The following is an 11,921-nucleotide window of genomic DNA, read 5'->3' as shown; positions in this document are numbered from 1 at the left end:
TCCTGGAGTGGGCATGGCCTGGAGGGTGCGGGGACTGCAGGGCAAATGTCCCATCCAAAGTAGAGAACTGAGAATGCAGAGGGTGTGGTTCTTTAGAGGGAAATGTGAACAGCTACCAAATTAAGGGGAAACAGAAGCTGTGAGGCCAAAACAAACATACATCACCATAAGTACATTTACATAAGTAAATGTACTTTTTTTGGTGGGTGGGCAGGGAGGGGGATGTGGGGGGACAAATTGTTAACAGCAGCTTCCACCAGGACAAGCTACTGGCAGCAAGAGAGGGCTATACCTTTCACTTTGTACCATTATTTAACACTGACATTTTCTAACCATGTAATGTGCTATTTTTAATTTCTTCAAATCACAATTGAGGGTTTTTTCCAAAGAATTTTAGTTCTTAGAAATGACATCTGTATATAAATGTTCTAACTCTTATTCAGAGTAGGCTCTAACATATGAACGGCAAAATCAGACATTAACTCCATACAAAAGCACAGATTTAGGCACTTTATCAAAGAAAAATGTTTAGAAATAAATGAGGTTATTGAGTCTTCTGTCAAACTCTGCAAAGGACTCTGATTCCCTACTTACGTCCTTTAAAACTGTCACATTAAATGGAGCATATAACTCCTCGACACCAGCAGTACCCTTTCCTAAATAAGGAAACAAAACAGAACCCCTAACTTTACAGACCACATAAAACCTGATGGACATCAAGAGTTCTCTTTTACTAATGAGTGAGATTCAAGTCAAAGAAATTCAATACTACTTAGGATTTCAAGTGACATATTTTCTGTTCTCTGCATTTCCTGCATAGATTTTGTATTTACACACCCTGGCTTCCTGGCTATATATTTAGATAGATCTGAGTTCACAAAGCACATTTTACTTTTAACATAATGAAAATGATGTACATGGCATGAAGAGTTTTGACTCAATTAAGTCAAGAGTTTTAAACACTTCTCCGATCAGAATTTGCTATCCTTTTAGTTGACAGAAAATAAAACACATGGACACAGAAGGCAACCCAATCAGAGCAGGTGCTTGGAGGGGAGTGGAATCTCAGTAGAGTTGTTGACTCACCACGTGTAAATGGGAAAAAGCAACAGTCATATTTCCGTGTTAGGTAATTTTACAGTAAACATGAATTTGTCAGTGTCCAGTATTAATTAGAAAACACCTGTCTTCTTACTTGAAGCCTATTAGACAGTAATTCTTTGACCACAAACTGGTCATGTGGCAGACCCTTTCTAGAAGAAACTAGAATGTCAACCGGTGTGCAGTTTCCTGAGACCACTCCCACCCCACGAGCTGGGCAAACAGCTCTCCACATCCACCTGTCTCTCCACAGTGCGCCACTGCTGCCCCATCACAGGTCTTCTCTTTTATTCCCAGCTCGATTGTCTTCCTTGGAAGCCCGAGATTTCAGATCTCCTTCCTTCTTGTTTTTGCCCTTGTCTTGCTTTGTTTTATTTTTCTCTTTGCTTCCTCCTCCTTTGCCAGGGTACACCTGGCCCTCCAGAGTTACATCAGCACACCTGTCCTGACCGACCAAAAAGTCCTTGATCTCCCAGGCGTAGCTCCCATCGCGAAGCATGAAGATAGCACGGTCTGATCCCACAATGAACCTTGGGCAGAGAGATGCAATCAGACAGTCAGCACGTACTAGTAAGGTGCTAATGGGTTGGAGCAATTCTCTGGCACTTATCATGTTTATTTCAAATTCCACATGAATATGGAACAAAAAATTGGATTTTCCAAGGCCTAGCAGCTACTGATATCTCATGCATGAAAATATTAGCTTGCAGAACTATTAAATACCCAGCTCAGAACAAAATAGGAACAGACATTGGATGTTCCTTTGCAGTATAAATGGATGCCCACGTTAAAAGCAAACATTTGGAAAACCTCTCTAGGACACTGCAGAGGTGGCCCAGGGGCTGCTGCTGGGGAGGTAAAGAGGCAGCTTTGATCTGATCTGTATCCGTTTTATATTCTAGAGTGTCTAGTTACAATTTTATGGGACAAAAGGCTTGTGCTGATAAAGGTGGAAAACCAACGGCTTAGAGTGGGTCATGGTAAGAGGCTATGAAGGACTCAAGAGAACACTTGGTTATTGCACAGAAATCCTAGCCCCGGAGCTCAGCAGCAAGCAGCCCAGCTCGCCCACACTCAAAAAGTCCCAAGGAACAAAGCAGAAAGAATGAGGCCTGGGTGGAGTCCTAGTGTGGCCAGCAGGCATGATTCTTCTGTTCCTTAGGGACTACACCACGTGTTCCCCCTTTAGTTTATAACGCTCCCACCGCTCCACAGAGACCAGTGGGCCTTCCGGAGCACACATCACCAAGACATTTATTTGCTCTGTCTAGGTGTCTATTTAAGCTAATTGAAAATATTTTGCTGGCCGGATGCTCTCTAAGTACTCCTCCCATTTCTTGTCATTACTTTCATATTTCCTAGACTAGAATATTTGCAGACCCCAAATTTCAGAACTGTTCTTGAGGAAAAAGAAGCAGATTTCTTAAAATTGTACCTCAGAACCATACTCAGGTGTGAAAACTGAGCCTCTTCATATTAAATTAGTTATCTGTTAACAGCATGGTCCGAGCTTTATGTGTGAACATAGCTACACACAAAAGCACTCTCCACTGAGCAGAAACTTCTAGCAGAAGAGGCTAAACTAAGCTATACACCCTTCTGTTCAGATGAAATAAAAGCTAAAGATTCAAAGATAAATAAAACTTTAGGATCAACTGAGACATTAAAAAAAAAAACACACAACAGGCACAGTGGTCAATGCCAGTAATCCTAGCACTTTGGGAGGTTGAGGTGCAAGGATCACTTGAGGCCAGGAGTTCAAGACCAGCCTGGGCAACATAGTGAGACCTCGCCTCTACAAAATATAAAAACAAAAACTTAACAGCTTTTACCAACAAATGCTTCCACCCCCGACCCCCCACAAGATGGAGTCTTGCTCTGCTGCCAGGCTGGAGTGCAGTGGCATGATCTCAGCTCACTGCAACCTCTGCCTCCTGGGTTCAAGTGATTCACCCGAGGTCAGAAGTTCAAGACCAGCCTGGCCAATATGGTGAAACCCTGTCTCTACTAAAAATACAAAATTAGCCAGGCGTGATGGCGGGCGCCTGTAGTCCCAGCTACTCGGGAGGCTGAGGCAGGAGAATCGCTTGAACCAGGGAGGTGGAGGTTGCAATGAGCTGATTGCACTCCAGCCTAGGCAACAAGAGCGAAACTGTCTCAAAAAATCATCATCATTATAATAATTAATAATAATAAAGAAAAGACCCAGCACAGCCTATGATTTTCTCAGCTGGTTGTTGGTGCTTTACCTCTGGACGTCATAGTTGGCATTGAAAAGGCTGCCCTGCCAGAGGCTCGTAATTTCCTCTGTCTCCTTCTCAGTGGGGCTTCCTGATACAGTGACAAACATCATGAGAGTCTTCCCTTTTTTCGTCATTTTCAATATGCTTTCAGGCTTGCTTGGGTCTATCTTTGAGAAGTCGACCGGTGCTGAGGGTCTCTTGTGTTCTGGAAGATCTCCTTCTTCAATTTCATCATCTTTCTATCAGGTTGGGGGAAAAGCATCAAACCTATCATCAGAATCTTGCTTTTTAACTGGCACAGGCAAAAACATCTGCGTGATGTCAGGTGCATGTATATGACTTAAATTACAACATAAAAAGGAAAACTAGGGATTTTCTTCCTCTTCTTAACTTTCAATACAGTCTAAGTTTCAGGTAGCAAATACTACCCAAACCCAGGTTACCAATCACAGAGCACCCCTATGTGATGGGTTTCTAGAGCTTTTAAACTCTCATACAATCTACCCAACATGGTAGGCTGTAAAAATGGCCACATTCTGGTATGGTCATATGATGAAATACTTCACAGCAACAAAGAACAAATATTGTTACATGTAACGAATCCCAAAAGCGTTAAGTGACAGAAGCCAGGTACAAAATAAGATTTACTATGCAATTCCATTTATTTAAAATTCAAGAATGAGCAAAACTAATTTAGGGTGACAGAAATTAGAACAGTGTTGCCTGTAGAAGGGGGACAAGGTAGGATTAACTGAGAATGACACAAGGTAACTTCTCTGGGGTGATGGAAATGTTCTATATTTTGACAGGGGTGTGGATTATACAGAAATATCCATTTATCAAAATTTATTGCAGGCCAGGCACTATAGCTCAGCTTGTAATCCCAGCACTTTGGGAGGCTGAGGTAAAAGGATCACCTGAGGCCAAGAGTTCGACATCAGCCTAGGCAACACAGTGAGACTCTGTCTCTAAAAAAAAAAAATTAAAAAGTAGCCAGGCATGGCAATGCACACCTGTAGTCCCAGCTACTGTGATGCACACCTGTAGTCCCAGCTACTCAGTAGGCTGAGATGGGAGAACTGCTTAAGCCCAGGAGTTAGAGATCAACCTGGGCACCATAGTGAGATCCCATCTCTTAAAAAAAATTTAAAAATTAGTCAGGTGTGGTGGCAGGTGCCTGTAGTCCTAGCTACTCAGGAGGCTGCAACATGAGGATCACTTGAGCCCAGGAGATCGAGGATGCAGTGAGCTATGATCACGCCACTGCATTCCAGCCTGGGAGACAGAATGAGACCATGTCTTAAAGATTGCACTGTATACTTAAAATCTGCAGTCCATGTATACCCATTTCACTTAAATAATAGGTATTGTACAAAAATATTCAATTCCAGTTAGCAGGTTTGCTTTCTGTAGTGGCATGGGTTAGCCATTCTGAAACTATCTTATGTGACCTCTAGGATTGAGAAAAGGAGTAAACATATTGAGGATAATGAGAGCCAGGTTCTTAACTTCTGGAAATGAAACTACAAATATGAAAGGGGGAAGAATGAGCCCTGTGGTATTAGGCTGGAATTGAAGGTATCAGGAGAAACTCAAGGTTTTTCATAGATTAACAGATGAGTAAACAGATAGATGGATAAAAATATGTAAAAGAGCCTGGGTTCACTGGAGAACACGCTTATAGCAAGGGAGACAGAAGATGAGCCTAGAATAATCCTGCATCACAAAGTAGTAAAGCGCTCGAAGAATCGTGGAACATGTCAAAATGACACGGAAGCCAACTTGAAGCAGCTCTCAGGGGCCAAATTTGAAATAATCTCAACATCAAAATAAATAATAGTATGACTTACAACCCCTCAAACAAAATGTTGAACCCATAGGGATAAAAACAAATGAATAAATTACTAATACAAAATGGTAACTTTTTTTTTTTTTTTTGAGACGGAGTCTTGCTCTGTCACCAGGCTGGAGTGCAGTGGCCGGATCTCAGCTCACTGCAACCTCCGCCTCCTGGGTTTGAGTGATTCTCCTGGGTCAGCCTCCTGAGTAGCTGGGATTACAGGCGCGCGCCACCACATCCAGCTAATTTTTGTATTTTTAGTAGAGACGGGGTTTCACCATGTTGCCCAGGATGGTCTCGATCTCCTGACCTCGTGATCTGCCCACCTTGGCCTCCCAAAGTGTTGGGATTACAGGCATTAGCCACCATGCCTAATATATAGAATATAGAATGACAGATAAAAAATCTTTAAAAGAACCAGGTTCTGGAACCAAGGAACCAGGTTCTTTGGAGAAAAGGCTAATGCCAGAAACTGAAAGAAATGAAGTATTGGCTAGGTACGGTGGCTCACACCTGTAACCTCAGCACTTTAGGAGTCTGAGGCTGGAGGATCACCTGAGCACAGGAGTTAAAGACCAGCCTGGGCAACACATCAAGACCCCATCTCTACCAAAAATAAAAAGAAAAAAGAAAAAAATAAATGAAGTACTGACTGATACATGCTACAACACAGATAAACCTTGAAAATATTATGCTAAGTGAAAGAAGCCAGATATGAAAGACTACACATTCTATGATTCCATTTACAGGAAATGTCCAAAATGGATAAATCTGTCGAGACAGAAGGTAGATGAGTGATTGCCTGGGGCTGGCTAGGGAGTTGGGAGAAAACAGGAGGAGTGGTTGAAGGTTTCTTTTGGGGATGATAAAAATGTTCTAAAATTGATTTTGGTGACGGCTGTAAAACTCTCCGAAGATACTAAAACTAAAATGCACATTTTACATGGGTAAACTGCCTATGGCATGTGAATTAAGTCTCAATAAAGCTGTTACCTAAAAAAAAAGAAAAAGCCACTAAGTCATTCTTAGTTGGTGCTTTTGACCAATCTCTGAAGAGCCAGGATTTAAGATACCATTAATAATGTACTATATTAAAAATAATTTTAGTAAAAAATAAAAATGAAAGAATTCTACACAGTGCCTGAAGGTGATCCATACTGACATCAAACCTGGGATCTGGTTTCAGTTCTACACAACTAGCTTTGTGATCCTGCCTAAGAATCCTTACTCCTCGAGGCCTGTTTCCTCATCTACAAAATGAAAAGCAGAACAAAGTGATCTCCAAGGCCCCAGTAATGTGACCACATGTAACGCACCAACCTTCTTTTCAACTCTGCCACCCTCTCAACTGACATGTTTCTTTCTCATTTTACTTTGAAAGAGTCACTGGTGGCGACTTGCAGACAGGAGCATGGGCTGTGCTGTCGGATGGATGTGCTCCATCACTATGCAGCCTTGTGCAAGTTACTTAGCCCATCTGAAAATAACTTCCCTTACCTATAATGGAAAGGTGAGGGCAGTAACAGCGTCTCCCTCCTAAGGTTTGTTTGGGGATGTAATGACTTAAAGGCAAACAGTATTCAGTACTGTATCTGTTGGCTATGACACTGCTGACTCCTTAGGCCTGTGTGATCTGGCCTCCAACCACAATCACCACATGGAAATTACACTCTCAAAGTCGCAAAGGACCTCCTAGTTGCCAAATTCACAGGTTGTTTCTGTCTTTATCTTAATTCTCCATAACATCTGTTATAGTCTCCTCAAAACACTGCAAGACTTTTAGTTGGTTCAATACCCTAGAATATTTGCATTTTTCAGACTGATTTCACTAATAATCATGAAATTAACTCAGTAGGTCCCAAGCAGCATTTTTTTTTTTTTTTGAGATGGGGTCTCACTCTATTGCCCAGTTTGGAGTGCAGTGGTGCTGGTGCAATCTTGGCTCACTGCAACTTCTGCCTGCCAGGCTCAAGTGATCCTCCTAACCCAGCCTCCTGAGTAGCTGGGACCACAAGTGCATGCCACCACACCTGGGTAATTTTTTTTTTTTGTAATTTTGGTAAAGATGGGTTTCACCATGTTGCCCAGGCTGGTCTTGAACTCCTGAGCTCAAACGATTCACCCACCTCAGTCTCCAAAGTGCTGGGATTACAGGCGTGAGCCACTAAGCCCAGCCCAGCATTTCTTTGTTAATGCAAATATAATTAAATAGTCGTTAAGTCTAGTGTATATAGTATGGGTAAAAATTGTTTCAAGAGACTTAAAAAAAAGCGGCTTTAATTTCCATTTTATATGTCTGTGTTTCAGTTACATTAAAAAAAAAAAAAATTGCAAAATAGTACCCTAATGAGCCTGGAGGACATTAGGTTAAGTGCAATAAGCCAGACACAGAAAGACAAATACCGAGCATTCTCATTCTTATGTGGGACCTAAAATAGTTGTGTTCACGTAAGTGGAGATTAGAATTGTGGTTACTAGAGGACGGGAAGGGGAGGGGAGATAGGGAAGGAGGATGGTGAATGGATACAAAATTATACTACATAGGAAGAATAAATTCTAGTGCTCTATAGTATTGCAGGATGACTATAGTTAACAATAATTCATTGCATATTTTCAAACAGCTAGGAGAGAATTTTAAATGTTCCCAACACAAATAAATGATTAATGTTTGAGGTGACAGATATGCTAATTATCCCAAACTGATCATTACATTGTATACATGGGTAGAAATACAACGCTGTACCCCATAAATATATATTATTATGATAGTTAAAATTGAAGTGTAAAAATAATACCCTAGATGTACATAATTAACTGCTTCTACCCTTAGTCTGGGTAACCTAACCTGTTATGATCAGTGTGTCTATGTTGAAAACAATCCAATCTTTATCCTGTGGCAGAGGTGGGGCCAGGGACAAGTCTGGCAGTCCCCTGACTCCAGTCCTAGCCCTGCCTCCAGGCCAGTCTTGCATTTTCAATTGGCTTTGTAGCTCCTTCATTACTGTTTGCCAAAGTCAAAAGCTACAAAGCTGAACTCCCCTTTCTGCAAATCCTCTTCTTCCTCCTATGGTTTTTGATATAAATAATAAGTGACATCCACTGAGTAGCTACTAAGTTCCAGGCACTCTACATATATTATCTCCAACCTTCAGAACAATCCTACTAGGCTTCCATTTAATATATGAGGAAGATGATGTTCAGAAAGGATAAATGATTTAGTTAATTTACTCACATGCTAGAAGTACAAACCACATTTCTGGCTCCAAATCCCTCCAACTGCCCCTTCCCATTATACCTGGCTATCATAACGTAAAATGAAATAACCACCTTTGGTTTTTCTACACCAACTGGGACTCAGAATTAGTTCTAACACAATGGAAGGAATTCTCACCTTCTCTCCACACATCTGAGGCACAGCCTCTCATTGAAGCACTGTTTCTCACACTGCTGGGGAAGGAGTGAGGGTATGGATTTAGAGACGGTCACAAGAGAAGAACTGCTTCCTACAAAAAAAGCACCCACAGAGATGGATACGCTCTGCCACATAAAAAACACTGCTACTGGGGAAGGGTCCTCATGTTTGTAGAGTGTCTACAAACATTAGCTCATTTAATCCTCATGGCATCCTGCAAAGCAGGGCATTCTCTGGCTTTACGGATACCTAAAACTAGGATCAAGTAGCTAGTGAGGGGTAAAGTTGAGTTCAAAATCTGTCTTTTTTTTTTTTTTTTCTTTGAGACAGAGTCTCACTCTGTCGCCCAGGCTGGAGTGCAGTGGCATGATCTCGGCTCACTGCAACCTCTGCCTCCCTTGTTCACGCAATTCTCGTGCCTCAGCCTCCCAAGTAGCTGGGATTACAGGTGCCCGCCACCATGCCTGACTAATTTTTGTATTCTGAATAGAGATGGGGTTTCAACATGTTGGCCAAGTTGGTCTTGAACTCCTGACCTCAGGTGATGCACCTGCCTTTGCCTCCCAAAGTGTTGGGATTACAGGTGTGAACCACTGCGCCTGGCCAATCTGTCTTTTTACTACATTACGTGGCCCTGCTGTTCACAAAATCAATCAGTTGCCCAGGCATGGTGGCTCACGCCCATAATCCCAACACTTTGGGAAGTCAAGGTGGGAGGATTGCAAAGGCCCAGAGTTCAAAACCAGCCTGGCCAACATAAGGAGACCCTGTCTCTATAAAAAATAATTAAAAACACAAAATCAACCATCAAGCCATGTTAAAAGTATAAAAATCTCACATTTCTCCTTTCTACTCTGCTCCTGCACTTTCTAGCTTAATCCACGTCTTCCTCACCATCCTTCATTTGCACTTCTGTTCACCAATATGTATGGCAGTGCAGGTAAAACAGTTCAAAGAACAGGCTCTAAAGTCGTGACAGATTTTGAAACTCAACTAGCTTGCTGTGCGATGTGGAGCAAGTTAAATAGCCTCTTTGTGCCTCAATGTCATCATCTAGAAAATAGGGATAAGTAGCTCCCTCATGGATGGGTAAAAGGATTAAATGAGATAATGTGTTTTTCTTGGCCTGCAAATTCTCTCCCTGCTCATCCATCCTGTTATCTACTGTTCCCAGTGCAATCTTTGTTCATCTCTGCAGCACCTCTTCTTCTAGCTCAGGGTCTGAGTAGGTCAAGGGGAGGATTTCTCATGAGGTGATGTTCTCAATCTGGCAGATCAAAAGGCTTTATTTGCTGTAGTCCAAAAAGAGAAGGATATTGCAAGGGAGATGGTGAATGGGGACGTTCTCTCTAGACTCAAATCTACCCCAATCTTTCCATCAGCTGCTGATAACCACATGAAAACACAGGACTGCATTCTTCTAGTCAGATGAATCAGGTGGTATTTTAAACTTGTGTCTGAAAGTCTTTCCCTCCTCTCCCAACACACACAGAGATAATCACAAAATAACAAACATCAGTGTTGGAAGGAATCTTAGGAACCATCCAGTAAACCTCCTCACGTTGCAGATAAGGAAACTGAGACCTAGAAACTAGACATGCCCAAGGTTCCACAGCTATGCAAGTCAGCCAGGACAGTAAAATCACCTCAGGAAGGGGGAAAGGCAGCAATGTGATTTTGGCCAGTAATCTTTACCTTAAAAGCTTATTACACACTCCCTGTAACTGCACACTCTGGTCCATCCAAGTGACAAACGAGAAAACGTACTCTCCTTTGAACAAAAAGCGTGAGTTCCACGATACAGAGCCACTAGCCATTGCTACTTCTCCCCTCAGTAAAATAAATCCACCCACAAAAAACACAAAATTCCCAGCAGGGACATATACCAAAACAAGAAGTCTAACATTCTACTGATTTAGAAGACAGCTGAGATAACCATTAAGGAAGACCATCTTCACTGCAACCCACTCTCCCACCCACTCACCCCAAAACAAAAGGAAAATGAAGGAAATGCTCTTTAGTAGAATGGGAAAGGTCTCTCTCCCCGTTTGCAGGGCTCACTGACCACAAGGATCAACGCAAAGACAACCAGGGCACTGAAAAGTGAAGGGAGAGCAAGGCTGAACACTGAGGGGCTGACCCCTGATTGGAGTGGCTTGAGAAGTGGCAGGGGGAACAGGGCACTGGAATGAGAGAGGGCTGGAGCGAGGGTCAGCAGGGCGCGCGAGTGAGAAGAGGAATGGAGGGTCAGCAGTGGCTTCAGTGGGTAAGGGTTCAAGGCATGAGTAGAGGAGGTTAGGGGGTCAGAAAGGTCCCAAGACAGAATGGGTAAGGGGTCAGTGGCAACAGGGTTCCGGACAGAGAAGAGCCAGGAGGGTGTGAGCGCGCCGCGGACCTCCCACTGCTCCAGAAGACGCGCCATGTCTGCATCATTGTAATCGCGAATATCCTTCTTCTTCTTCCGGGGAGGTGGGGTAGACTCGTCGGGCGTCCCGGGCGAGCCTTCGGCCGCGCAGGACCCAGGCGGTGGTAGCAGCAGCAGCAGCAGCAGCAGCAGGTCAGAGGCCCAAAGCAAGACCACGGCCTTGCGCGCCCACCTGGAAGCCGCCATTTTGGCCTCGCCGCGCAGCGCCGCCGCAGACACGCCGATCCGACCTGCGCGGGCCGCCCGGGCCCCGCCCCCGGCCGCAGCCGGCGCCGGACCCCGCCTTGCACACGCCTTCCTCTCCGCCTTCCTGAGGCCCCGCCTCCCGGCGCTCGCTAGCCTACCGGGCCCCGCCCCGTCCCATTTCCTCGGTCCCCGCCTCTGGAAGTCCCACCCCCCCGCCATTTTGGCCCCGCCCGCCCCACTGGCTCCTCCCCTTGGTCCGGCTGAGGCGCTCTGCGCCGGCTGGGTGGGTTCCCGAGTGCTCTTTTTTCGTTTTCCGTCAGAGGCCGACCTTTTTCCCTGGAACGCACAGGCCAGGTCCAGAAGTTCCTTCAGGGCCTCCAGGAACCACTAACCAACGTCCCTGTTCACCTCAGTTTCTCGCCTGTGAAATAAATTGGAAATGGAAGTTCTGGAGGCTGCCTCAGCTCTAAAAAGCCCATTTCTGGATGTCAGACGTTTATCCTCAGTCTCTTGCAATTTCCTTTGAGAATAACCAGTTAAAAAGAAGTGAGTGGCAGGTAGGGCAACTTTTTTCAGAAAGTCAGAAATAGGTCGAGCCCACTGCTTTCCTCAATAAAGAGGATTCAGTTCAACCAGCTTTCAATATTTGTCATCTCCTAAACTTGAAGGAAAAAAAAAATTTTTTTTCAAAAAGATTACTATTCATCCCCAAAA

The 11,921-nt window shown here is 43.8% G+C and overlaps 1 protein-coding gene across 1 annotated transcript; it reads right to left on the bottom strand.

Annotated features, from left to right (window-relative positions):
- Window positions 1-1,047: 1,047 nt before the first annotated feature.
- MESD (mesoderm development LRP chaperone) lies at window positions 1,048-11,264 on the bottom strand. Its single transcript, XM_003901298.5, has 3 exons — window positions 10,992-11,264; window positions 3,351-3,583; window positions 1,048-1,631 (listed from the first exon to the last, which is right to left on the bottom strand). Exons 1-3 carry the CDS (start codon window positions 11,205-11,207, stop codon window positions 1,373-1,375), a joined length of 708 nt encoding a protein of 235 aa, XP_003901347.2. The 5' UTR covers window positions 11,208-11,264; the 3' UTR covers window positions 1,048-1,372.
- Between the last annotated feature and the right edge of the window lie 657 nt (window positions 11,265-11,921).

Source organism: Papio anubis, chromosome 7, assembly GCF_008728515.1.
Source record: "Papio anubis isolate 15944 chromosome 7, Panubis1.0, whole genome shotgun sequence".
Taxonomy (NCBI): domain Eukaryota; kingdom Metazoa; phylum Chordata; class Mammalia; order Primates; family Cercopithecidae; genus Papio; species Papio anubis.
Note: the sequence above shows the minus strand (reverse complement) of the source record. Positions and strands in the feature narration are given on the sequence as shown.